The sequence below is a fragment of the Triturus cristatus genome, chromosome 2_1 (assembly GCF_964204655.1).
Source record: "Triturus cristatus chromosome 2_1, aTriCri1.1, whole genome shotgun sequence".
Lineage (NCBI taxonomy): Eukaryota > Metazoa > Chordata > Amphibia > Caudata > Salamandridae > Triturus > Triturus cristatus.
Window position 1 is genome coordinate 381,180,390 of NC_140581.1, and position 26,980 is coordinate 381,207,369.

A 26,980-nucleotide genomic window follows, 5' to 3' on the forward strand; every position below is an offset into this window, starting at 1 on the left:
GAGACCTTGTGACCGTTCTCCGCGAGGAAGTGGAGGAGGTGGATGGTGGCTGTGACTGCAAGCGGAGTGGTGTCGGCCGCCAAAAGAATATCATCGACGTACTGTATTAACACCACTCCGTCCGGTAGTTGAACTGCATCCAGTTGTCTCTTAAGGGCTTGGCTATATATGCTGGGACTCTCAGTGTAGCCTTGTGGTGCCCTACAAAATCTGTACGAACGGGCTTTTAAGGTGAAGCCGAAAAGGTAGCGGCTGTCCGGGTGGATGGGGATGGAAAAGAATGCGTTCTTGAGATCAATAACGGTAAAGGTAGTGGCAGTGGACGGAATCAGGGTGAGGATGGTGGTGATATCTGAGACTACGGGGTACTGAGGTATGACTACTTTGTTAACCTCTCGTAGGTCGACAATGAAGCGGTATGCTTTCTCATCTCCCTCGCCTTGCTTCTTAACAATGGGTAGGATAGGGCTGTTGCAAACATTACTAACTACTTCTTCTACCACTCCTGCATCGACTAGGGACTGGATGATTTCCACCAACGCCTTCTCGCCTTCGGGCGATATCCGATACTGTGGAAGCTTTGGGAGCACTGCGTCCGGTCGGACAGTTATGTGTACAGGGTCGATCACCATGCGTCCTACGTCTGAGTCGGTTTTAGCCCATAGATGTGTAGGTAACGTGTCAAGTAGGGACAGGTCAGCATCTGTTACGGAGAACATACGTCGTGCGAGACAAGGCCTGAACAGATCTGGGTTATCGTGCAATATGACTCGAACTCCGTCTGGGGAACATCTGATGGTAGCCCGGAAATGTTTTAGTAAATCAAGACCCATAATGGCGTCGGGGGTGTTGGAGGAGAGCAGGAATGTCGTGTCAGTGGTGTTATTTCCCAAGTCAAAGGAGATTGGTGCGGACAAGGGATTAGTGGAGGGCGTTCCATTAAAGCCTATTGAAGTTACATGTGAGCCAGACAAGGGTGCCCTTGGGATCAGCCGTTTAGATAGCGCACTACGTGTCGCCCCAGTATCTACCAAAAATGGAGACTTTGTGCCCAGGACCTTAGCAGTGACGTAAGGACCTTGCTGGTCAACACGGAGTTCGACTGGATCCCTCCCTTGCCCCTGGCGGTCCTATGCAAAGTCATGGGTGTTTTCGTAGTCGGACTGCTGGCACTGGTTCTGTCGGGGGCGGTCGAAGGTGTTTGGTCTGTCTGGCCTGCCGTTGGTGGTGTCGTTCGTGTACCCTCGTCCCTGTCCTCTATTTCTGGGGCCGTTTGCTATGTCTCTTGTGTCCCTATTCTTGTTCATATCCAGAAGGACCGGGCACTGGGATTTCCAGTGTCCGAACCCTTTACAGAACGCACACTGATTCCCGTCTAAGTCCCTGTGTCCAGCGTAGGGTGTGGGTGCATGGTCTCTAGGGGGTGGTTTTCTAGGAGCAGTCGGTTGGTAGTTTTCCTTGGGAGGTTCCCTTCCTATGGTCACCCCTTGCAACTGTGCGATCATTACCCTTTCCTTCAGCTCCTTTTTCTTTCTCTCGGACGCCCTCTCGTTCTCATTCTTTTGGTGTTCGTAGTACTGGGCCATCTGGAGGATAGCCGCGGGTTTGAAGGCTGCCCAACTACTCTCGCTGGTCTGAAACTTCTGGGAGACTTCCTGTGACAGACCCTTCACATAATTCTGGACAAAGAGGTGATGTCCGGTTGCAGTGGTCATGTCCTGGCCACTATAATCGGAAAACACTGTCTCGAATCGAGAGAAGTATTCGGATACATCCTCCTGGGGTTTCTGGCGGCAAGCCGTCACTATTGACCAGTCTACCTTCCTTTCTGGGATCAGAGTCTTTAATTTCTGAACAATTTTGTCTGGGAGTTCCAATATGGCCTTTAGAGGTTTCTGTCCAGGTTCTCGCTGCTTGTCTATGGTATCGAGTTGGACCCAGGTATATCCGATCGGCTCAGCGTGGTCGACTTTCCGGATTTGCTTCCACACATCAGCCGGCAGACATAACCCGAAGAACAAATCGATATCCGCCATGGTCATTATAGTAGAACCTAAGGCCGTACCTAGTTCTGTGTAAAAGGCAGTCGGGTTCTTTCTTAAGTCGGGTAGGGTTTTTCTAAAGGTCAGGATGTCTTGTCGGTCCCATGGCTGATAGACCCAGTTATATACAACCCTTCCCCTCGCATCTTGGTGGTTGATGTCATCGTGTGTTCCCTGACCTCGTGGGGGGACCCAGTAAGGAGCGGCTTCCTTGATGGGCATCATGGTATCAGCTCTTTCTGCTTGGGGTTCAGTCTCTATGGGGGTTTCTGTCTTGGTCGTCTGCCTGTGTTCTTTCAAATGTCGGAAGACTTCGAGTGTACGTGTGAAGAGGTCCGTCACATCGTCCTCTCCCCCTTCCCCAATATCAACCTTTCTATACAGGGTTGCTACGCCTTCGGGACCTCTATCCTGGTACCTATCCTCATAGGCATTCAGAGTGTGATAACAAAGTCGTACGACAAAGTGTCGTCTGTGGTTGTTGGCATACGAGTTATACATATCTGTCACATATCCCTCACTTTCCTTCCGTTCTACTAGTGTGCTCACTACCTTATCGATTCCGGCTCGTTCACCCTTTGTTAGCCGACTCATTCTGGCGGAATCTTTCTTTCTCGGGGTCATCTAACGTTATTGCTAACGTTGTGTTCAGTACAAGAGGCTCGGCCGGCGCGGAGGCCGTGAGGACCGAGGCCCTGGTACTGCTTTCGCTTGCGTTCGGGGGTTGTGGGTGCTGCACTATAGGTTGGGAGGGGGCGTATGGAGGAGGCATGTAGATGATCGGAGGACCTAATAGCAATTCATCGTTCGCCCGTTGCTTGGAGGGCAGCTCAGGGTAGAGCGTAGAGGGGGTCCAAACAGGGCACTGGCCTGACGTTTCAGATTCTTGTTTTTGTTTAGCTTCCTTTCTCTCCTTTATTTCTTCCTCTAACTTTCTAGCGGCAAGGTGAGCTGCCTTTCGTAGTTCTTTTTCTGCCTTTACTTCTTCTCTCTTTTTCCGTTGCGTTGTTTCTTTGCGCCACATGCCGATACTGTCGAGCATAGTGGGCGTCGTTTTATTGCTACGTAGGGCTATTTCTAGCGTTTCTATTTTATGGTCATCAAAGGATCCCATCAGTGGCCACTGACTTTCGGAGTCCTTCTTTGTATATTTATGCCATAGTTTGCTATAAGCTACAGCGACTAGTCCATATTTAGTAAACATGTCCTTATTAGGGGTGCCCTCCAGTGGAGCCGGATGGTTCATCTCTAATAAGCGGTCCGGGCAGAACCAACTACCAATCAGTGGGGAGAAGATAGGCATGACGGGTTACAACGGGGACAAAAGTCTGCACTACCTATCTTTTCACTGCTTGCAAAGACTAGACAGAATATCTCTATTCCACGTTATTTGTAAGCAGAGAATACCCCCAAAGAACCAATATCGAACAATCAGTGTTCGGACAATCAAATAATCAAATGGTGAGAAAGAGATAGGCACGACGGGTTACAACGGGGGACAAAAGTCCGCGTTACCTACCCTTCACTATCTGCAAAGACTAGACAGAATATTTCTATTCTACGTTATTTGCAAACAGAGAATATCTCAAAAGCACTATTTGTCAAAGACAATCAATGTTCGGACAATCAATCAGTGGGGAGAAAAATAGGCACGACAGATTACAAAGGAGGACAAAGGTCCGCGTTACCTACCATTCACTATCTGCAAAGGGGGAGGGAGTATTTCTACTCCTCCCCGTTTGTAGGCAGCGAATATCTCAAAAAGAACAATCAAATAAGTAATACTAGTATTTTCAATCAATCAATCAATCGTTTCGCAATTCGTCGTGTTACACAACCTTTCCCGGACCGCATGGACAGTTTCTCGTCTTCCGCCTCCGGCGCCCGATCGTCCTCTACTCTCCGTATTTGCCGCGGCACTCCTGATGGTTCCCAGTCAGGATCGTAGATCACTAGAGAGAGGTCTGCTCGGAACCAGTGAAGTTCGGATGATCGGCTGCCAGACGAGGGTCTATCGGGCAGGAGCTCTTCCCGATCGTTGCAGTCGTTCACTCTGTCGTCGGGACCTCTCCCGTTGGATCCACGTGTCGCTGATGGGCCCCACGTTTGGGACGCCAATTGTTAAATGGTAGCGGCAGGTTCAGTCGATAACCTTTCAAGTATTGCCCGGCGGTAACCGCCTCTTATACCATTTGATGATTAACCAATAAAAGAGGCAGGCGCCGGCGACTGGAAGGCAGGAAACAAAGTTTTATTCCGTCGGAGCAGAACACGTCAGATCGGACAGCAGGGTATCGTCTCGAGGTGCTCTAACCACATCTCTGAGGCCTGGCCTCTTATACACAGGTTTATTGCTTTATTGCAGGTTTATCATACGTGGCACATTCTTGAGATTGTTTTGATACATGAAAGAACATCTTCGGAATCCCCGGCTCAGATCCGCTCCCACACATAACTACAGTGGAAGTCCCCACCCCACCCACAGCAGGAGATGGCTATCGCACAGCTGGACATTCCGCCAATTCCCAGGGGTGTGTGCGACTGGTCGGGTCTCAAGGGGTGGGGGCCTTGATCTACTGTAATCCCTTTGATGTGAGGCGTTTCCCTTACAGTAGGGGCAATAAACTGCATCCGCAGGGCTAGGTGATGGCCTGGGATCGGTTCGGACAATCGGGCGCAGAGGAAGGGGGTTATCAAGAGGATGTATGACTATGTATGGGATGAAAGGAGGTGTTGGTCAGGCGCGGGATGTGGTTCCATGGCAGGGTCGCGCAGGAGGAGAGGGTTTATGGCCCACGTAGGAGAGAGCGGGGGTGGCCAGCGCGTGGGGGATGTTCGCTGCGTCAGAGGGACGCGCTGGTGATCGTCGATGAGCGGGGAGAGAGGCCATGGTGCCTAAAATGGCCGTCGTGTGTTTCTGCGTGTGACGCTGGGGGAGAGACAAGGTGGGGCAGATAATGTTCAGTTACGAACTAAATTTCCACAGTTGGGGTGATAAGAATATGACTGCAAAGCTCTCTTTTGACTTTTTTAATGACTTTTGGAATGAGTGGAAACAGGGTAAATGTGTATGCGAACGTCCCCATCCAAGAGAAAGGAAGAAGATCAAGGCTGAGGGTATATGCTGGTGAATAACTTGCACTCCTGTTGAGAGAAGTGATTAAAAGATCCAGAGTTGGATGGTCCCAAGATTGTAAACCCTTCATAACTGGCTCTTGTTGACCTCCCACTTGTGGCATTGTTTGCCTGTCCTGCTGAGGGAATATGCCCATTAATTCTTTACTCATGGGACATGTTCTATTTTGAGAGAGATGTTATTGGTTATCAACCATTCCCATATCCATTGCACTTGAGCTAATAGAAGCTGTGACTTTGTTCCTCTTTGTTTGGTGAGAAAAAATATGTTTGTTCATACCAGTACTGAAGAGTTCCGGAGCCTGGGTAAAACAGCCTGAAGACCCAAAAACACCGCCTTCAGCTCTAGAAGGTTTATGTGAGATAATGCTTCCTGACTAGACCTCTTCCTGTGAACCTGTAAGTCCTGTAGATATGCTTCCCATCCTTCTAGGGAGGCGTCCATTGTCATCACCACTTGGGGTATCACAAGCAGTGAAGAGAGACCCTGCAAGACATTTTTTCAGATTGTCCACCAGGACATTGACAACCTCATCTGTCCTCGAAAGATCTGCAGCACTGAGTTCAATTTGCATCGGTCTGTTCCTGAAGAGACCGCATGTCAAGGCGACAGTTCGGAATCACCGGGATGCAGGATGACATCGTCTCCAACATAGAACTGTATGTCTTTACAGAAGCGAACTCTTTTGCAGAAAGGGATTTTGTGAGAGTTTGCAAGCAGGAAATTCTCTCGTTTGTGGAGTAAGCCTTCACTAGTCTTGTGTCTAGAACTGCTCCTAGGAACACTGCCAATCTGGAAGGAATGAGAGAGGATTTTTCCTCATCGAGCTTGAGTTCTAGGGATTGGAATAGCCTCAGACAAGCCTCTGTTTACTTTTTTGTTGAATGAAAAGGGAGACCCTTTATCAACCAGCCGTCCAGGAAATAGGAAAAGCTGATGACCTGAATGCCAATGGCCACCAACGGCACCGTGCACTTGGTGAACGCTCTAGGCCCCGACTTTAACCTGAAAGGGAGCACCTTGAACTGGTAATGACACCCTGACACCTCGAACCTGAGAAACCTTCACTGCCTTGTATGTTTTGGAATATGGAAATATGCGTCCAGTAGGATATGTAGCCTCCTGACCCTACCAGTTGCAAAATCACCTGAAGAGATAACATCCTGAAGGGCTGCCTTTTAATGAACGTCTTTAAGAGCCTCAGATCCATCACCTGCCTCCACTTTCCTGACTTCTTCTTGATGAGAAAGAACTTGGAGTTGAAACCTTGGTTAAGACGTTTGAGCGGCATCTTTTCTATTGCTTGCTTGGAAATAGGAAATTGAATCTCCTTCTTTAGAATGGGAAGATGACGATGCGATGCCTTGGGTGAAGGTAGATTTGAAGGCTTTTAAACAAATTACAGGGTGACACTGTCCTGGATTACATCTAACACCCATCAGTCTGAAGGGATGAGCTTCCAGCGATTGAAGAATTTGAACAGAAGGTTGCCTAAATGATGTGGGACTGAGGTGACAGGAGCCTGAATTACTCTTGTAGTATCTTGCGCCTTTCCTCCGGCCGAAGGACGGTAGCGCTTTGGCTGTCTGGAATATGTAGACATTGTGCTTGGTCTGTAGGGCTGGGAAGAATATTGAGATTGAAAACCCTGTTGAGAGTAGGGGTGAAACCTCTCCTGGAATTAAATTGGCCTCTACCCCTGCCCCTAAAGGGCTGAAAACGCCTCCGCTGTAGGGTGCCAAGTGAACTAGCCATGTCTGTATCAGACTTTACAGACTGCAGTGCATCATCAACATGCTTCCCAAACAGATTCTCCACGTCAAAAGGCATGTCGTGTATTTTGGCTTTCACCTTTGGGTGGAATGCAGTGCGTTTAAGCCAACCTTGGTGCCTCAAAAACTGTCGCTCCGGACATTTGCCTGAAGGTAGTGGAGGAAATGTCTATGGTCACCTCAATGATCTCAGAAGTGGCCTTTTTTCCTGCCATTAAAATTTCATGGGCCTCCTTCTTCTTGTCCTCTGGGAGATACTCCAATAGAGATGACATGTGAGACCACATCTGACGCTCGTATCTCCCGAGAATGACCAGAGCACTAGAGGCTGTTATTGAGGTTGCTGCCATGGCAGAGAATCTCTTCACTATATTATCAAGCCCGTGGTCTTCTTTATCCAGAGACGTAGTGCATGGCCAGGAAGGGTTCTTCTCTCTTCTCTGAGTGGCCTGCATGATGACCGAGTCCAGTCTAGGTTGGCCAACGAGGCATGTAGATGAATTCTCCGGAGCTTTGTATTTTTGTATCCAGTTTTAGTATAACAACCGCTACTGATGCTGGTGTCATCATTAGTTTTAAACCCCCTTGCCAAATGAAGTCTATAATTAGGAAAGACGAGTTGTGCTGTGAGTTCCTGCCTTAAAATCATAGAGGAAGCACTCTGTCTGCTCCGCTGCTAGAGGGAGGTCGAAGCTCTTGGATGCTCTTTCAAGCAGGTCATGGAAACTACCAATGTCTGCAGGTGGAGAATCCACTGTAAGAGGAGAAGGAGATGCTGGCATCAGTGTCACATAATCACACCATTCAGGATGCTTTCTAGGATCCAAAGGGACCTCTCCCTCTTCTAGCTGCCGGTCAGCATCAGTGTCATGGAAAGAGTCTAAATTAGTAATCGGTGGTTGCACAGGCCTTTCCCTCTGTGGCCCGGGTGCACTCTGTGGGGTGAGGTTCCGTGTGAGACGGAACGACACTTTTTGAGTGGTGACGAATATGGATGAGTTTGGTGTCTACGAACCGCAAATGACGAGTATAGTGGGTGTATGCAGTTTCGCTACGCAACCACGTATGGTTCGTCTCATTTTTGGGTTTGTTCATCCGAACCCTCGGGTTCCATTTTAGATACGACATCCATTTTGTTTCGTGCCCTCAAGTAGCCAGCGAACGGACGTTGCCCGCTTCGTGACCCTGGGACTCCCAAGCTTACATAAGGGACACGTGTTTCTTTGAGAGTGACTTTTACGATAAGGGAAATGACACGGCGAAGGCAGATGGCCCCGCTCGGGACTCATCTTGCCGTGCTAGCCTATTGTTTCAGTCATGCATGCATTGGACACGAGGTCTTTGATCCTGTCATCAAGTTTCCTTTATTATTCCCGACACTCTTCTTTAACCTGTTGCGCATCCTTGTCCTTTCTTTGCATCTGTTCTTGTCCTCTCTCCTAATGTGTTTACGGTCAGAATGGAATGTGTTTTATTGCGGGGTAGATATGTTTTTACAGTTGGGAACCGGCAATGCTGCTGTAATTATGTTCCGGCCTCCTGAAACATGAACACGACTCTTTTGAAGTTTATTGTGGGAACTGAGTTGTAACTTTTGTTCGCCATACTATGCAATGGCAAAAACGTGTATAAAAGGAGCGATCCACTTTTTGTAATTTGAAGCAGTCTCCGAGAACCTACACGTTGTGTACTTCTTGTGATCTCTGTATCCCTGCAGTATATAAACGCTGATCTCTGACGCCGCTAGAAGTGTCCCGTGTCTCTGTGTTTTGTACGCCAGAACAGGTAACCCACGAAGGTTTCAGGTGTTGTCCCCTGGCACCGCTGGGTCTTAGAATAACCCAGTCCTTCAGGGGCAGGAGTATACTGAGGGGCTTCCTGCGTAGGAGTAGGCTGTAGAACAGATTTAGCATCTGGGAACCTCTTGTAATAGTCCCTTATCATCATACGCAAATCTGTTACAAGTGTGACATGTGTTGCTATTGCTGGCTCCTGCACCTGATATGACTTTTCTTCTTGGTCTTCATAAGGATCGTGCTCCTGAAACGTGTTATGATCCTGGGTACAATGATGACCCCTGTTGGAGTAGGAATATTCACCTTCAAGGTAAGTTGACTGGTCCTGTTCTGCATCCTCATCTCCTAAGATTTATCATTCATCATGGAGGGGATATTTGCAGGACCAATTGATGGGGTAGTGGATAACGTGGATCCAGCAGTGAGGTTCGATGAAGGGAAAAGAGCAGGCACCATCAACATTGTTGAAGCCGTTGTCAGGAGAAATCTTCGTCGTCAGACACAGTCTCATCAACAATGAATTAATCAGAGTCTTCGTCGATGAGGCAGTCATCAGCGTTTTCATCGTCGATATAGTGGAAGTCACCATCGACCTAATCATTAATGAGGACACTCTAGGCGACATGGCAGGTGTAAATGGTAAGATCAATGGATACATTTTCTCTGCAGAAGGGTCCTTAAATGGAGTATGATAAGCAGATAAAGGTGGAGAAATCGACTTTTCATGAGAGGATGGACCAGCCGGCTCCTTGCTTATTTTCCTTTCACTACTGGTCTCTCTATTGTGAGACTTTTTTAGAGTCTGTCAGAGGATGAAGAACCCTCATCTTCTCTCTTTTGTGAGGAGGAATGAGACTTCACCTCACATTCAGAGCCCGAGTCAGAATGCCTTTTCTTCTTCCGTAGCCACAGAAGTAACCAACCCACCAGATCCCTAGAGGGTTTTAGCAGAACAAGTACAGCAGTACCTGCATTCTTTGGCCTTATGTTGAGGATAAAGACAATATGAGAACTCTATGTGGGTCCGCCTGGACTTTCCACAAGTCTTGCAAGGCCTGAACAGCCTTTTTTAGACTCAGATATTCTGTCATAAAAAATTAAAATACACTCCCAGGCTGTACCTCAGATGTTCTTAGAAGGTTTGAAGATGAAGTGAAGAGCTGCAGGTCAAACATTTATCAGTGAAACACTGTGACTGAGCAGAGCTCAGAGGACTCCCTAACACGTGTGGTAAGAAATCGGAGGTATGGTGGCTCTGCAGGGGAGGAGTGCTTCTGGGTCGGAGCTCCGATTGGCTAAAGTTTGGTTCTATTATAATATTGTGAATAGGCTAACATGATGTACTGCTTTTACTACAGATGTCAATGCTAATGCTTTAGCACTACACCCATCATGACGGAGAAGGTTCAAACATGTGAATCTATAAAATACCAGAGAACAGTCTATATTACTGTCCCATTAGTACACACTCATCCTGCGTTCAAGTGACCCCCTGCTATTTGGCGACCTTAATTTTGATCACCTCCATTGTGCCTCGTGGGCTGGACTCTCGTTGCTTTTGGGGCAGCACCAGCTGTGGACAGGTCTTTAGAGCTGGGTGCAGCATGGAACTGGAAAAGTGTGCCCCCATAGCACCATATAGTGCTATAACCAATTCAATACGGAGGTGGTGTGCTGGGTGAAATTCACTTGGCGGCGAAGGGAGACTGGTGTTTGAGCATTAGTGCTGCAGGCTGGGTGAGGCCCTGTGGATGGTTACTGGTTGAAGAGGCAGTGGTGTGTGCAGCTGCAAGTGTTAAAGGCGAGTGGTACCTACCCCTGATCGAACTTGAACTGTGAGGGCACACTTATCTGCAAACACGTAGGTGACTGAGACTTCCCCACATGATCACCCAGAGGGAATGTCTCGTACTCCGCTGCAGTAGCTGTTGGTTTCCTCTCAGATGCCCAGCTTGGATGGCTCATTGACACCAGGATGCTCCCGGCCTGAACAGACAAGAGCAGTGATTTTCAATTCCACTTTTCTGCATGCACTTGTCGGCTGATACAAATAGGAAGATCTCAACAATCCAAAGGCTCTTCCCAGGCCTCGCTACTGATTGCAGCAATGGGAAGTGTAGTGAACTAGACACCGTTGCCATATAGGGAGTTCCAGAAGCAAGTACTCCTGGCTCCCTCCCATAAGCTGGATCAGAGCTAACCTTTGCTCAGAGAGCACTCTGGACAAAACCAATTTTCCAGCCCCTCCCAATAGTCCTCTGCATTTTTTTTATACATTTAAAAATTGGGAGGAGTAGGAAGTGGGGGACGTCGGTGGTGTGGGCCCGGCTTGCACAAGCTAAAGGCCAGCCCTGAAGTTGATTAAAAAATGATGACCCTACAGGAACACCTTTGAGCAGAAATTGACACTGTGGCCATCAATCTTTGGCTTCTGCATGTAGACCAGGGAAAGCCCTCAAAAAGAGTGACTGAGACTAGATCTTGGACAGAAAAGAGCCATGGGTATGAAACTATCCAATAGGCTGGATCTCAAGGCAGCATTCAGGGTCTAGTTAACCCTTAGACTGCTGGACAGGTTTACTAAAAACCGACTGCTCTTATCCAGATTGTGGGGATACAAAATGACCAGGTGGTGGCTTGTCACAGAACGAGATCAATGCTGTGTGTGTTTTCAAAATACTATACTCACACCAATGTACCTCTAGGAAGATGGACATTGATGAGTACCTGCATGTGGTGGAGCAGAGAGATGTCCATAGAAGAGAGGCTCTTGGGCGACCCGATTATGCCGGCTGAAATGAACCTTACCCTCGGTTGTGATGGCCAGTCATCCAAATGTTATAATATCTTCCAAGACCAAGCGGTGCTATTGGTTATGTACGAGGTCACCAGTAGTTCCAGCTCCCTGTCTGTTTCTTCTTAGGAGCCCATTATCGTTGCTCTCTAAACAAGGTGGTGGTGCCTTAGATTGATACACTTATCCCCTTTCCATGATTAACTTTGACTGTTAAGTCAATAGGACTCTTGTGACTAACACATTAATCGGAGCCTTTTTGTGCCAAGCAGGTGCACCACCCAAACCATGTGCAGACTATTTTTATGTCAAACCGAACGAGAGCCTGATCCCTAGACTGTAGTGGGATCCTTAGACCTGGAAAAGGATTCTGCCAAGTTTGATTTTGTTACGGTTCACTGGGTTAGATTTGGTTGCACCACAGATGGGATAATTTCTTATCAGATTGTGGTGCAGCAGAGCACTTGGAAGGGCCGACATTTGCCCAATGCTGTAGGTCCAAGCCATGGAACTGCTGGCGAACACCGTTAGACCGGAGGGCCAGACTGAGGAACAGGCATCAAGGGAAAGTTGCATGCTAATTCCCTGTACGCAGATGATGTACTTTTTGATAAGTAGACTTACAACATTTGAGAGCTTTCAGAACCTTCTCCATGCTAATTGTCAATAGTGACAACGCTTGTCTCTTCCCGTCACCGATGGAGCACCTCTGCGCTGGGTGCTATAGCAACCCCTGTATGAGAATAGTAACTGCACATCACCAGAGATTTGGGCATCCAGTTCCTAGATGTTTGAAAGTAGTAATATACGGGTATGGTATTAGGCAGATATCTGCAGCCCCAGACTCAAGCCTTTAGGAAACATCTACACTGGGTAGAACCACTATATTCAAAATAATCATGCCCCAGTGGCTGTTTCATCACTGTCCCTAGGGCTGAAGCTATTCCACTACCCGAGAGCATTGATGGTCAACCTCCACTAGGGTCTGGGCAGATGGAGGGTTTCACTCCACAATGGGTCTACCTATGGAGAAGGGCAGCTTGAGGGCACACTACTTTAAGTTTATCTGGCTACACTGTAGCACATTGGCTGAACCTGAAAGTAGGATTGAGACCATGTTGGTACAGAAGGGGGGGGGGTGGAGGAGGGGGATTAAAATCGCCACATTTATATTTGATGGATGCAGCTCAAGTCCCTCATGCCCTATCCTACTTAGAGTGGCCAAACCCTGCTGGAACAAGTACCTATAAAAGCTATGCCCATATGACACCCATTTAATGCCTAACCAGGTTTTGTGGACTAAAGTGATGGGAGGAATACTTGGGTTAATCTCAGCCACTGGTAATTACTCATTCAGTATCCCATGCCACCTCAGCTTGGAACCAGCCATATGCAAATCAGTCTTGAACCTGCTCCTCTAGCCTGCACTGCCAGGCCGTACTGGAACACAAGCAACCCAATAGACCAGTTTGCCCTGATTAGAGCTCTTGTCAGGTGTCGCTTGGTTCCGCTGACAAAATGGGTACCAGACGTATGTCTGGCCATACAAGTCATACATAGGGAGTTGCACTGAAGCATACAAAAAGTGATGGTTGGAACGCTTGAATTAATTTCAGCCAAAAAGTAATTTGGGCCACATCCGAGCCCATTGATAGTTTGCACACCATGCAACCTCAATTTGTACCATAAGCAAATCTGAATTGACCCTGCTCGAATAGGAACCGTCCAGCCTGAATTGCCAGGCGTTACCCAAATTGGAATGCGAGGAACTCAACACCAGTTTTGCCCTGAATGAGCTCTCCTATTGGGGGTAGCTTGGATAAGGAGCACAGAGGGCACTTCTGGGGTAGACTTCAGTGCATACACAGCCCTATATGATTATAGCTCTTGGAGCTGGCTCTGCTAACGTCTGTAATGTAAAGTGCCTAGACTGACCCGAGTAAGGACTTGTGAAGAGACATGGATTTTTTTCCCCCTTAAATACTTTCACAAATAAATTAAACGTGAACTACTTCAGCACGATGGATGCTTCCATGAGAAGCAGGACTTTCATAAGCATAGTGTTGTAGCAAGTCCCAGAACAAACTTGCATATATAGTTGTTAGTTGCCTGCACCAGCTAACTCCGAAAGAAAACTATACTAGCGCTTAGGGAAAGCAGTAAACTCTGCATGTTCAATAGGCTAATATTCAGGAATTCAAAAGGACATATAACAAGCATTAGCAAAATAGGTCTTGCCAACGCAAGAGCTAGTGGCTCAGTCAGTGCTTTGATTAGCCATGTTGTACAGCAGCATGCCCGAGTGTGAAGGGGACAAACTGCTATGATGTAGGTAGCACTGAACAAGTCTCAGCTTTTTAGGTCGAGCCTGGGCATTGCATGCACTGCTGTGCGAGGCATGCTGTATTTGAGTATGGACTTAAAGTCCCGCCCACATTTTTCATTGCCGTGTGTCATTGTCCTTTGTAAATGCTGGCTTCCGATTCAATAGGCTTGCCAGTCCCTCCTTAGTACTGCCTTTTCTTCATTTGTAACCCTCACACCCCCCCCCTCCCTATGATGACTGGCCCTTTTACTTCTGTATGTCTTAATTCATCTGTAAGCACTATTTTCTTTTACGAGTCTCCTACTGCAGGCGGGACATGCTTTCCTGCAACATTCAAGGCACCATGTGCGCTTTCACTTTCCAAGCAGCCAGGGACAATGGCGGCTGCTTCTTTGAAATTAAATAGGTCTCGCAGATTAAAGAGTTTGAGCTATTGGAATTGACAATGCCTTTTATTTATCATCAAAACAGATACATAAAAGGTATTGTCATTTACAATGCCAATAGCTTAAACTCCCAGATGCAAGACCTATTGCATTGCAAATGCTTGTTTTCTTTACTTTCAGTCATGCTGCACAGCAGACGCTCTGCTGTACAACATTGCTAAAAGATAAACACCAACAGCTCTTGCATTGGAGTCCTACTGACGTTTTCACTCGTTTTTCCTTGGCAAAGGGGTGGGGTAAGTAAGAACACGACCTGAGGGGCAGTGATCGGAGCCACTCAGAGCAGATGTCAACTCAGACACCCTAAGGGGATAAGGTAAGGAATTGCGACCATCACTGTGGAGAATGCCTCAGAGACTAAGTGCAGGACTGAGTGCGGGGAATGCCTCAGACTTCCACAGAGCACACCGTGGGGTTCTCAGAGCCTTCGACTCAAGGAATGGCTCCCAGACCCGGAGTGTGAAGGGCACCAATCCACTGAAGCTCAAGAAGACCAGGAGTGTGAAGGGCACCAATCCACTGAAGCTCAAGAAGACCAGGAGTGTGAAGGGCACTAATCCACTGAAGCTCAAGAAGACCAGGAGTGTGAAGGGCACTAATCCACTGACGCTCAAGAGATCAGGAGTGTGAAGGGCACTAATCCACTGACGCTCAAGAAGACCAGGAGTGTGAAGGGCACTAATCCACTGAAGCTCAAGAAGACCAGGAGTGTGAAATGAGTTGAATACCCGGAGATAAGGCATTACATGTTGGCAGCCCAGCTACACACCACATTATTAAACACTACGAGAAGCTGTACCTATGCAATGCTAAATTTATTGATGGCTGTTATTAGTAATGCAAAGATCACCAAATGGTGAACTGATGCAGGAACGGAGGCGCCCACACCAAGTACCAGCAGAACTAAGGAAGAGGTTAAAAATCCAAATACAAAATAGATTTCAATGGTGTCATCTTTCCAATCCTCTCGCTAGAAAGGGATAGATGCACAGGTGTGAAGGTGTATCAGCTGGATGACCTAACAAAAATAGTCCCGGAAAGGAAGATATCCAAGTCTGAAGGGTGATCTGCCATGCTTTGGCTTATAGATGGACTTCTTTGCAGTCAATCAGCACAGGAGCAGCTGAAATGTGCACACACATTTCACTTTTGCAAGGAGCATTCAACCACTGCTCCATCTGGTCAACTAGGGTGCCACAAGCATCAAGCATGGATGGATGAACCAAGATAGTTGCACCTCCTTATTTAATGTTCAAGCACTTCCATAACTGCTTGACACTCTGCTCATTTGGATGATCAACTGCAACTCCATCTTTGTGGCCCTAAAGCATCCTCAGCTTTGAACCCATTAACCAAGCATTTGAGAAGCGCGAAACCCAACACCATCACAGGCATAGCAAGAACAAACAGTTTTTATTTCCTCTTTATTGCCAACAATGGAGGTTCAAATATAATTAGAATCAAAAAGTCTTATGAAATAAATAAAAAAAGTCACACTTGGGCTGCAATAAATAATTTCTTTAACTAGGAATGCACTTGTCCAGCCACAAACGTGGGTGTGGTCACTATAAAAAAGGTTTGTGGCCACAGTTCACAGTTGAGCAGCATTAAAATATGCTGCAGTAATCACAGCTGTTCCACAATAATAAAGGTTCCTTAATTTTCCATTCCCTGGTCAGGAAATGTACTCAGTTCAAGTTCTCATTCTACGCTCTGCACAGAGCTTCAAGGAAAATATTCACTCAACTTGCGTTGAATTCTTCGCAGAGTCCCACATACACGAGTCTTGAGTCTTTTACTCCACCCAGTCCAACAATGCGGGTTCCATCGAGCCTCTGGTCCCAGCCCAGCTCACGACAACTCCTTCTCGTACCCACCTCCAATCTAGTCTCCAACATACCCCACTGCCTACGCTGCACTTCACAGTGAAAAGTCTTCAGAAACATTCAAGTGTCTCAGTTGCACCGTTGCAGTAGCATGTTCAACGCATACTCCATTCGGTTCTTAAGGTCCGGCGAACATCCAGACACAAGAAGCGTCGACAGGCGGAATGCTGTGGACATCCTGTCTTCGTTAATGTACGTAAGCAGATACTCGTCGTTTTGGTTGCAAATTATTATCTTTGTGTGGTCATGATAGAAGTTCACCTGTTGAAGAGAAGCAATATAAAATTAACCAATCTCTAGAGAAAACCATCTTACAGTATTCTGGAAAAATAATTGAGGGAGCATAGTGCACTACATTAGAGCCATTTAGTAACTGAACAAAAAACGTGTTGGCTGGACAAGCTATAAGCCTGCGTCTTCATGCTTTCAGCAGGCAGCCATTTTGTTCACTGTCAACTAAACTATAATGGATGTAATTGCATCTCACTTGGAAAAGAGGAGTTTTCTAAAAACTTGATGGTAAAATACCCCATGGGGACACCACCTTAACAGTATCTATAATGTGAGTCCCCTCAAAAGTATTGAGGAAATTACCATCATACACAAAGGGGAAAAAAGGCAATTACATTATGCCAATCGGTATGGTCTGGCAGAAGGCCCGTGTTCAGTGGTACTACAGAAAAATAGCAAGAGCAGAACTGGAAGCAGCAGTTTACAATGGCCACTGATTTTTTTAGCAGAAAATAACCCACCTGGAACGTGCCATCGTTAAACAGCATCATAAGTGCTTTGTCAGATTTCAGCCACTGCAGAAGGTAAAGCCTGGGTCGATTTACGTCAGTAACGCTTGGCAAATCACCTCCCTAAAATGGAAGAGAAACAACTGGTAAGATGCTTTGTTCAGCACAACTAGTTGGTAAGCAGGAAGAGACATGGTATGACTTAAAACACAACGATCATACAAAACAAGCCCTAATGTAGCATGGTAACCCTCAGACTCCAAATGAATCTGCTTCTACTGCCTTTAATATTCACCTTAAATGATGAAGCATCTATCCGAGACTGCATGAAGCAGGTGTGCGGGACATTTTATCAGTATAAATAGCACCCCAACTAAAGGACTAACTTCGCCACCTAGCAAACATTTCATCCTCTGCATGACTCATTGAAGACTAAAAAAGGTCTCATGGGCTACGGATGCTAAAGCACTTTCCCTAACAACCAAAACTGTACCAACACTGGTAGTTCTGGTTCCATCTGATTGCATGTCTATGTGGGGCTCTCGAGAATACATAGCCTACAGGTTGCAATTAAAGTTTTGCAAATTAATCACTGACAGTCCAAGCAGTTGTATAGTATCACTTTCGATAATCCGCAGTCATAGGACCTGTAGGAGGACACATGCTCAGACACTTCCTAGCTCCAATTGTGCATCCATATTGCTCCACGGCAGCCCTATATGGAGCTAAAGATCTCAATACATTTATGTATAGAACCAGGTCCAAAGCCATTGCCTGGGATACAGGAAAAGATGGTCCTGCATCTGCCTTGCTCATCATGTCCACCTCTGCAACACCTATTGTCCCAGTATTAGGTGAATACCCAGCTTAGCTGGAGTTGGGCAAAAGGTTACGGCAGGTACTTGCGTGACATTTTCTTTGAAAACTGCGTTGAGTAACAGCAGCTTTAAAGATCCACCACCCATTTGTACAAGCTTCCAGCTCTACTTACATCCATCAGGTTCTCCTCCATGTAGTGTGAAAAATATTTCAAGACAGTGACTTGGCCGACGAACTGTTCAGGAGCATCTGCGGCTGCGAACACGGAGCACTGCCCCAGCTCTGCGTAGTAGTGGACATTTCTGTAAGACGAAGAACGGATTAATACCCCTGAAAACTAGACCATACACTTCAAACCTAAAATGACAATCTCCATATGTTACATGGTAGCAGGGACTTACTTCTTGTCAGGCAGCAGACTCATGTGAGCCCCATTATTGAAGAGCACCCCAACAGTATGGTCTGAAAGCTGGTAGCCGAAGCCGTACTTGTTGGAATAGTCCACCCACTTGGTCACCCATTGGAAGGAGGGGCTCAGCTGCTCGGTGGGAAGCACATCAGAGCCCGGCATGTTCTCCAAGCATCCTTTCATCACCCTTGCAACTGTATCAGCAACACTGCCCATGGTGCTGTCTTCAAGACCTGCAAAAGATGCTCTGGTGAGGAGTGGCAACTACAACAGAGGCCAATGAGCCACCGCAGCCTCCCCCAGCTCGCATTACACAGAAGCTACAGCCACAGGGGCAAAGGAACCCACTGAGCCGCACAGCAAACGCCTGGCCTTTGTGACCGACGTGGGAATGAATGCTCAAGAGTGAGAACAATACTTTATGCTCCTCCCCCAACCCCTCGAGGACGTCAGAGGTTTACCCCTGGGAAGTGGAGGTGTCTCAATCTCTGCATCTCAAAGCTCTATTGTTACTGCTGTAAACAAAGCCAGGGCCGGACTCCAACGTTGTGAACGCAGTGACAGGATACCGAATTACAACACACAATCTGTCCCACTGTTCGATTAGAACAATGGCTCATGGGAACTAAAGGACATTGGCTTCCGCGAGGACTAGGTCAGCAATGACGCAGCCCATTGCTTTGTATCACTGGGACACCTTCCTGCGCTGGAATCAGTTTACCAGACGATTTCCTAGTCACGTGTGCGCTCTGGGGCAGTGCAACCAATCATTCGATGGGGTGGAGGACAGAGCAAGCATCCCAGTCTGAAGAATGCGCAGCAGCGCATCTGGCTTAAGCGGAGTTTAAGCGCCTAGAGTCGAAGGACACTTACATTCACTGCTACTGCTGCAGCTTCCCAGGGTTCCGCGCACTATCAGCCGGATCGAGTCACCTATGTGCGCCTTGGGTTCACCCGGCGTTATTCCAGCTTTCTCGACTGCACCATCTGCAAGTTTACTTCCGGGTTTGTCCTGGAAAAAGAGACAAGCGCATAACTAACTGATCGAGATAGGCTCATGGCAGAGACCAGCAGACAGTGCATCACATTCGGAAATCCAGGGCGCTGCAGGATTTCCCAATCTCCCTGGTCCCGCTCCACCCATTCCCGCTCGCTCATCAGTCGCACCCACCTCTTCTGTTCCGGGTTTGAGCGCCTGCTGCGTGATGCAGCTTTTCTTCAAGTCGTGCCTCAGCTTGTAAATGTCTTCATCTTCTTTTGGTGATTTATCTACATTCGGCAAAAAAGACCTAGTTACTACCAAGAAAGCACCGTTCTAAATACTAGCTTCAGTAATGCACAACCCCTGGTTTTAGAAAAGGGTGCAACAGACTCCACGGTATTACTAGCCACAGGAGCATTTCAAAGGGTAGAGCTCGAGTCATCAGGGGCATCACCAGGCTTACTCACTCCAGAGCTTTACAACTAGGGCGGAGGTCTCAGTGTGTGTCTGGTATGTTATGGAACCACACACACAGAACTCCTTTAACTGTGGAAGAATGATGGCGTCTACAAAAGACATACATCTATTAAGAGGCCTACAAATAGGCCCATTTACTAGTGTTCCCCGTTCCATGCCACCCTGATCTAGAGCAGCGGGCCGCCACCAGCAGCAAAGCCATCACATTAAAAAACATACTGGTGAGTGAGCAACCCCCACACATACTGCACTCATTCATATCCGATCTGCAACCCCCACACATACTGCACTCATTCATATCCGATCTGCAACCCCCACGTATACTGCACTTATTCCGGCACTTTACCACACACGCCGGGAGGACACTTAAGAGCATCTTAAACCCCCACATGTACAGCCCTCATTCATATACACTCTGCCACCCCCACGTTTACTGCACTTATACAGGCACTTTACCACACACGCCGGGAGGACACTTACGAGTATCCAAATACTTGGTCTTGTCCTTCTTTCCGCCGAACAGGGCTGCTGCCGCCTTCTTGAAGAAGTTCTTAGCAGGGCTCGACAGGTGGAAGTCGGGGGCGGTGTGACAACAGTTGCCGGAGAGCCGCTCTGGAGTGAAGCCCTGAAGGAAACAAAGCAACATTTAACGACGGTTGGGGGGAGCACACGAGGGACAAAGGTCACTGACCAGTTAGAGCACATCGCACCTCACAACCGGAGCAGGAATGCCACAGGGGCAAGGCAGATGCAGCCACTCGAGCAATGGGGGCACGGTCAGGGGGGCCATTTAATGATCGAAACACTGGTGTATGAACCCGAAATCACAGGCCCATCTGCAGAGCACATTCACCCCAAGCAGGTCTTGTTATAGACCAATACCTGGTGTTTCACTAAACTTACTGACACCCCAATGTATGAAAGCACGTAGATCGAGGCTGAAGAAAACTAAACAAATCTATCTAATTAAAAAGGAGATTTTAGGAACTGTAATAATGGAGGAGTAAATCCATTAGAAGGTACAACTGGTAAAGTGCTGGAACTCGCGGCGTGCAAAGTGCCACCCTCAAACATCCAGTCCAGAATCAGGATACCCATTAAATACTTTGTCGTCAGTGGCTCTCCCTCTACAGAGGCTCCTCTAAATAGAACTCACTTGACAGAATGACAAAGTTAAGTTTTGAAGAACCAATTGGGCTGTGAAGCTGGTTCATCTAGGAAGTTCGATCTATGCATGCAAGGTGCTGCCAGGTATCCGTTCCTGGTAGGTTCGAGATACCCGGCAGCTTCCTGAATAAACCGTGGGACCGGACAGTAATTCAATCAATCCTGTTCCGGGCGGAAACTCACCTCTGTGAAAAACTGATGCTGAATGATGTCATCTAAACTGGGCCGATGCTCTGGGTTTTTGGACAACATGAGGGTAATGAGCTGCTTTGCAGGCGTCATTAACGAGCTTGGCATGCTATATCTTGCTTCCCGGATACATCTGTAGGTTTCTTTCAGGTTTGTGGTCTCGAACGGTGGTCTACCAGACAGCATTGTGTACCTAAAAAAAGAAAGAAAGATGATCTAGTTTGATGCACATGGACGGACAAGCCTCACCAGCCCAGGTACTGAAGCCACTAGAGAGGAATACTTACATCACGCAACCTAGAGCCCAGATGTCCGATTCGCAGCCATGGCCTTGCTTGTTGAGGACTTCTGGAGAAAGATAATTTGGCGTTCCACAAATTGTTCTGGGGAAAAAAAAGAAAATTGGATGAATTCCAAACACAGAATGTTGCTGCCCTTCACGCCCCCACCATAAACTAGGGGAATGCAATAGCGCCTCTGGGGTGTTACAATGTATGCAGTGAAATGTGCACCCCCTTTCATAAAACTACTGGTTACAAGAGCCTCAACTGAGTCATGAAATGAATCAGTATGCGCAGAGTTTTGATTGGTAAGGAAAAATTAAGGCACAGGGAGGACAAATGTTCCCACAATTATACAAGACGGATATGTGCGCCTTCCAGTCAAGTGCAAGAGTTTAGTGAGCAGACCCCTCCTCAATGAACGATCCCTACCTGCGCCTCTGATCCAAGGGTTCCAGCCTTGCCGCCAAGCCAAAGTCACCAACTTTCAGTTCCATCGTCTCGTTAATGAAGAAGTTACCTTAAAAACAAAAAAGGGGGCAATTAAAATAATGTGGTGAATCTAACTTTAAGGCAGAAAGATGGTCGACTTTACATATAGATCATGCACTTGACATTATAGAAAGTTCACAACTGGAAAAACTATACAGTCGCTAATCTTCCTGCAGTGCAACCCTTGGAAATGCTTTTCATGAGCTCAGTAGACAATCCTGTCTCCAAGCAATTCTGCACTTCCTTGCATGGCTAAAACTACCCCCTACAAGGGAGTGACAATCCCAGGCAGATGCAATAAAAATATGCCAGGCAGATGCAGACAAAGGAGCGATGAATATCCCTGGCGTATGCCATCAGACACTCATGGCCGCCTCCTATATTTCAGCATCACTACAGAAGGGTTGCGTATAGGTTTGCTAAAGGAACACTTCACAGGCTGCAGATCTGAGGAACCACGGAGATCTGAGAGACCAAGAGACTCACCTAGCTTGAGATCCCGGTGCAGGATCTCCTGGTCGTGAAGGTACTTGAGCCCGGACACGATCTGCCGCAGGTAGTATCGCACCTCTGGCTCGGTCAGTATTTTCCTCGCTTTCAGAATATGAGCCATAGACTAAAGAGGAAAAGACAACAAAGGATCAGCAAGTGCACAAGGTGGGGGGGGGGGGGGGGCTCTTAAAGGCACAGCTCATTGCCAGAGGTACTCTGTGCGGGAGCGCTGCTCACCCTTCTACTGCAGTACTCCAGCAGGATGTAGATGTTCTCCTTGTCTTCGAAGTAGTGGTAAAACTGCACGATGTGGTGGTGATGGAGGAGTCGGTGCAGCTCAATTTCTTTGTCGATCTACAAGAAAAATGAAACACCCATCAAGAGAGCTCGTTCATGGAGCCCCTGGCACCACCCCGAGGTTATGGCTTCATTTCACCCCACAAAGTCAGGAGCAAAATCTTTATTTTGAAGGCTTTATATAGCGCAGCAGAAGCAGTGGCACTGGGGTCCAGAGGTGAGGACACCCCAAAATGAGTACGAGACAGTGTATCGGGGTTAGGGTGGGGAGGGTTCTTAGCTCCCTTCAGTGCCGTGGCACCTTTGCTACGCCATTCTTCGCGGCTAAGCAGCTTTAGTAACGACAGATACCGTGCGGTGTCCGCCACCTGAACTAGGGGGCGCTAGGAAGGAAGACAGCGACGCATCTTAAGAGTGCGCGTGAACACATGGGCGTCTGAGGTACAGCAGCGACCGGTTCACAGCTACAGTCCAGATCCAAACACAACACCGAGGGTAATTACAGGGCGGCAAAGGCATGCATACATTTTAGGCTGACTGGCATACCGGCGGAGCGAGGCGCAGCGCTGTGCCCAAGCCGCCAGAGTTCCCACGGTGCAATTATCGCCTTGTAATGCGCGCTCGGGTGCAAGGCGGAGAGGAGCCTGGAATGCGGCCTCTCCCTGGAGAGCAAGGCTCGCTCCCAGCCAAGCGCAGGGCCGTCAGATGCAAATCTAGGTAGGCAAATGAGCAGGCAGAGATCTAAAACATCCGAAACCTAACCTAACCCTAGCGACTCACCCAGCGCCGTCTCGAGCACTCACTGCTTGGACGCTAGCCCTCGTCGAAGCCCAGGCTTTAGTCGATTATTTTCAGATAATTCGGACAATCTCAAGGCATTGTACCTTAGACCTTGCAGGTAGTGTGACTTGCTGCCAACTAGTGTTTTCATACACAGGTGTAACCACATGAATACTGAAAGGGCGAGGAGGGCACAAGCACACGAGGGGGACTTCGTGTGGAAAGGGGACTTCAAAATATATTACCAAGGCATAGTGACAACCATTTCACGCAGGAACCCCAAGAGGGGCAGCGAGGGGACTAGACAGATTCATTCGTGCACGGCCGCTGCGGGGGTCACTGAAACACAGGAGCCTAAAGTGAGGAAGGAGAGGGCAGCGTGGAGATCGGGCAGATTAATTCATGCAGGGGCGCTGCGGGGTCCACTGAATCACACAGGGGCCCCAAGAGGGACCGAACAAATGCACAGGAGCTGCGGGGTACACAGAAACAGGAGTCCCAAGAGGGGACAGATTAATTCATGCACGGATGGTGCAGGGGTCCACAAGGACCCCAAGAGGAGACAGCGAGGGAACCGAACAGATTAATTAATGCACGGGCGCTCTATGGTCCACGGAAACACACTGGGGCCCCAAGAGGCGACCGGATAGAATTATTCGTACATGGGCGCTGCAGGGGTCCACCGGACCCTAATAGGAGGCAGCGAAGGGAGCGCACATATTAAATCATGAACGGGCGCTGCAAGAGTCCCCAGGCAGGGGCTCCAAGAGGTAGCAGCGAGGAGACGGGACAGATTAATTAATTCACGGGCGCCTCAGGGGTGCACATAAACACGATGAGAGAAAACAAAACACCCACCTTCTCCCTCTGGTGGGGCTTGGCCACTCGGCTGTGCGGGATGATCTTCGCAGCGTACACTTTGTTCGAGGTCAGGTCGGTCAGCTCATAGCATTTTGCGAATCCACCCTGCAGGGGGAAGAGAGGGGAGCAGCAGGTTACTCCTGGGGAAGGGTTGAGGGCTGCAGATCAAGTTAACCCGCCAGATATACTGCTGCAGGCATCGAACACAAACCCAGGTGCAGGAATTGAACTAAATCCGAGATGTGCCACATGACAGCGGTCAGATTAATAGATACGCATGAGATATACATATATATACACATACACACACAATGCATATATCTGTACTGATTCAGCCTAAAATTGTGTACACACACACACACAGGTGTACATCTGTACTGTTTCAGCCTAAAATGTTATGTATGCGCTCCCACATGTTGGGCAGCCTTCATGGAGGCAACTAACAACTAACAATGTGTTATATCCTGAGTTTTACTATTTGGAATGACAGTACAATCAAGTCCTCTAGAGAGTGTGTGTATACACACACACAATTTTAGGCTGAATCAGTACAGACGGCTGATCGTTTCTAATTTTACAGAGCCACGGGTAGAGAGGCTTGGAACAATAGAGTGTTGGTTGCACAGAGCGCGCGATCTAGACAGATGTGGGATTAGTGACCGCACAGACTACAGCTGCCTCCACGGGGTTCAATGCGCCCTGGGCTTGTAGGAGACCACCTGCTGCTGCTCCCTGGCGATCCACTTCAGCCGATGCAAGTCCAGAGAATCACTACAAGTTCAAACGTTTCCTGAAGCCCCCGGAGTGCAAAAAACGGACCCCTTAGAATGCATTCAAAAAGCCCCTATGTAGTGCATCCATAAAAGCGTAGCCTCCACAAAAAGCATCAGGTTGCACTAACGAGAGCCCTCTAGGTGCATGCAGAAGACCTGCGCCGAAAGCATCAATTGAGCACCATCACCCTGCATACACAAAGGACCCCCGTGGTGCAGTTTCAGAAACCCTCCCAGGGGTGCACCACAGCCTCCACCAAGGGACAGAGGCCACACGACGGCTGGTCTTGCTCCTGCATGCACAAATAATCCACATGTATCCAAGCGAGGGTGCAGGGCTTTTTACCTTGCCTAGCACCTTTCCGCGGCAGTACCGCCGGCCGGTCCCCGGGTCGGTGATAATCCGTGCTATCTCGGGTTGCCCGTGCTGGCCGTCGCCCGCTACTCCGCCCTCGACGCTCTTCTTGTGACGGCGGGAGTCGCAGCACACACGTCCCAGCGCCTGCTCACACATCCTGCCTCCGTTCGCAGGCTGGTAGGCTATATTCCGCAAGATATCCATGTCCGCACACTAAACCACCTCCAAACTGGAGCCACACGGCTGCTGTCATCTGCCCGGCCGCGGCGCCGGCCGCCGCCCTATATAGAGTGTTGCCATCTGTCCCGCCCCTATGTCTGTGACGTCCTCCTTGATGTCCCGCCCCCTTCATGAGAGTGGCTCCCGAGGTTCTGGGGACGGTTCGCTGGCGAGGGCGTGCAGGGGGCTGGGATGCTGGCCACGCCCATCACCCAATCGCCTACCTTGTCACCAGCGGCCGTGGGAGGTGGAGGGAGGACGGAAGCGAGGGAACAACGCTGACCTTATCAATGCCAGCATCGCACAGCTGGTCGTAGGATGTGAGCTCTGCTATCCTGCTCCGAGGACCAGCCCGGGCATGTCAGCCTCAAACCGCCTGCTACAACCCACTAGCCAAAACCCAGCAGTTTCGATAAAAATTACATTTCAACGAAAGCAATATCTACCTCAGCATAACGGGGGCACATTCTGTTGTTTTCAGTATGATCATCCACGTCCCCAAACTGATAGCGCTTTATGCCATTGTGGTACTCTGCATGTTTGTAGACTTTGGGATTTTACCTCTACAGAAGGTTCTATGTACTACATTGACTGCACGTATAGCTAGTGTCAAAGGACCGATCTGAATTTAAAGCAAGAGGAACGAGGTGTACATAGCGGAGGCACGCAGTGGGTGCGGTTGCATTATATTGTACTGTAGCATTGCTATAGCGTTTGCTATATTTCTTCTCGATGCCTCAAAGCTCTACCCAAGTGGGTGAACAGCATGGATGTGGCGAAGTGTGGTCTGCGGTGTCATGTGTAGACTTGTCATGTCATGCATAATGCACAGAGAGCGTGTTGGCGGGTGACAAACGCCTTGGTGATTTTCACACCCATTCTCTTGTCAAGCTCCCTCTTCTTCACTCGCCCTCGGAGTCTCACACCCACCCTCCCTCTTCACTTGCAGTAGGTGTCTCACACCCACCCTTCCTGCCTGCCTCCCTCTACTTCACTCGCCTTCGGAATCTCACACCCACCTTCCTGCCAGCCTCCCTGTTCACTTGCAGTGGGGGTCTCACACCCACCCTCCTGCCTGCCTCCCTCTACTTCACTCGCCTTCGGAGTCTCACACCAACCCTTCAGCCTGCCTCCCTCTACTACACTCGCCTTCGGAGTCTCACACCCACCCTTCACCCTGCCTCCCTCTACTACACTCACCTTTGGAGTCTCACACCCACCCGCCTGCCTGCCTCCCTCTACTTCAATCGCATTCAGAGTCTCACACCCACCCGCCTGCCTGCCTCCCTCTACTTCAATCGCATTCAGAGTCTCACACCTACCCTCCTGCCTGCTTCCCTCTACTTCAATCGCATTCGGAGTCTCACACCTACCCTCCTGCCTGCCTCCCTCTACTTCAATCGCATTCGAAGTCTCACACCCACCCTCCTGCCTGCCTCCCTCCCT

The 26,980-nt window shown here is 48.5% G+C and overlaps 1 protein-coding gene across 1 annotated transcript; it reads right to left on the reverse strand.

Moving 5' to 3' along the window:
* Positions 1-15,717: 15,717 nt before the first annotated feature.
* PLK2 (polo like kinase 2) lies at positions 15,718-25,585 on the reverse strand. Its single transcript, XM_085631401.1, has 14 exons — positions 25,304-25,585; positions 24,182-24,289; positions 22,484-22,600; positions 22,241-22,370; positions 21,695-21,782; positions 21,269-21,364; positions 20,976-21,174; positions 20,106-20,250; positions 19,338-19,435; positions 19,040-19,178; positions 18,159-18,399; positions 17,930-18,059; positions 16,951-17,061; positions 15,718-16,459 (listed from the first exon to the last, which is right to left on the reverse strand). The coding sequence occupies exons 1-14, from the start codon at positions 25,517-25,519 to the stop codon at positions 16,268-16,270; spliced, it is 2,010 nt and encodes a 669-aa protein (XP_085487527.1). The 5' UTR covers positions 25,520-25,585; the 3' UTR covers positions 15,718-16,267.
* Between the last annotated feature and the right edge of the window lie 1,395 nt (positions 25,586-26,980).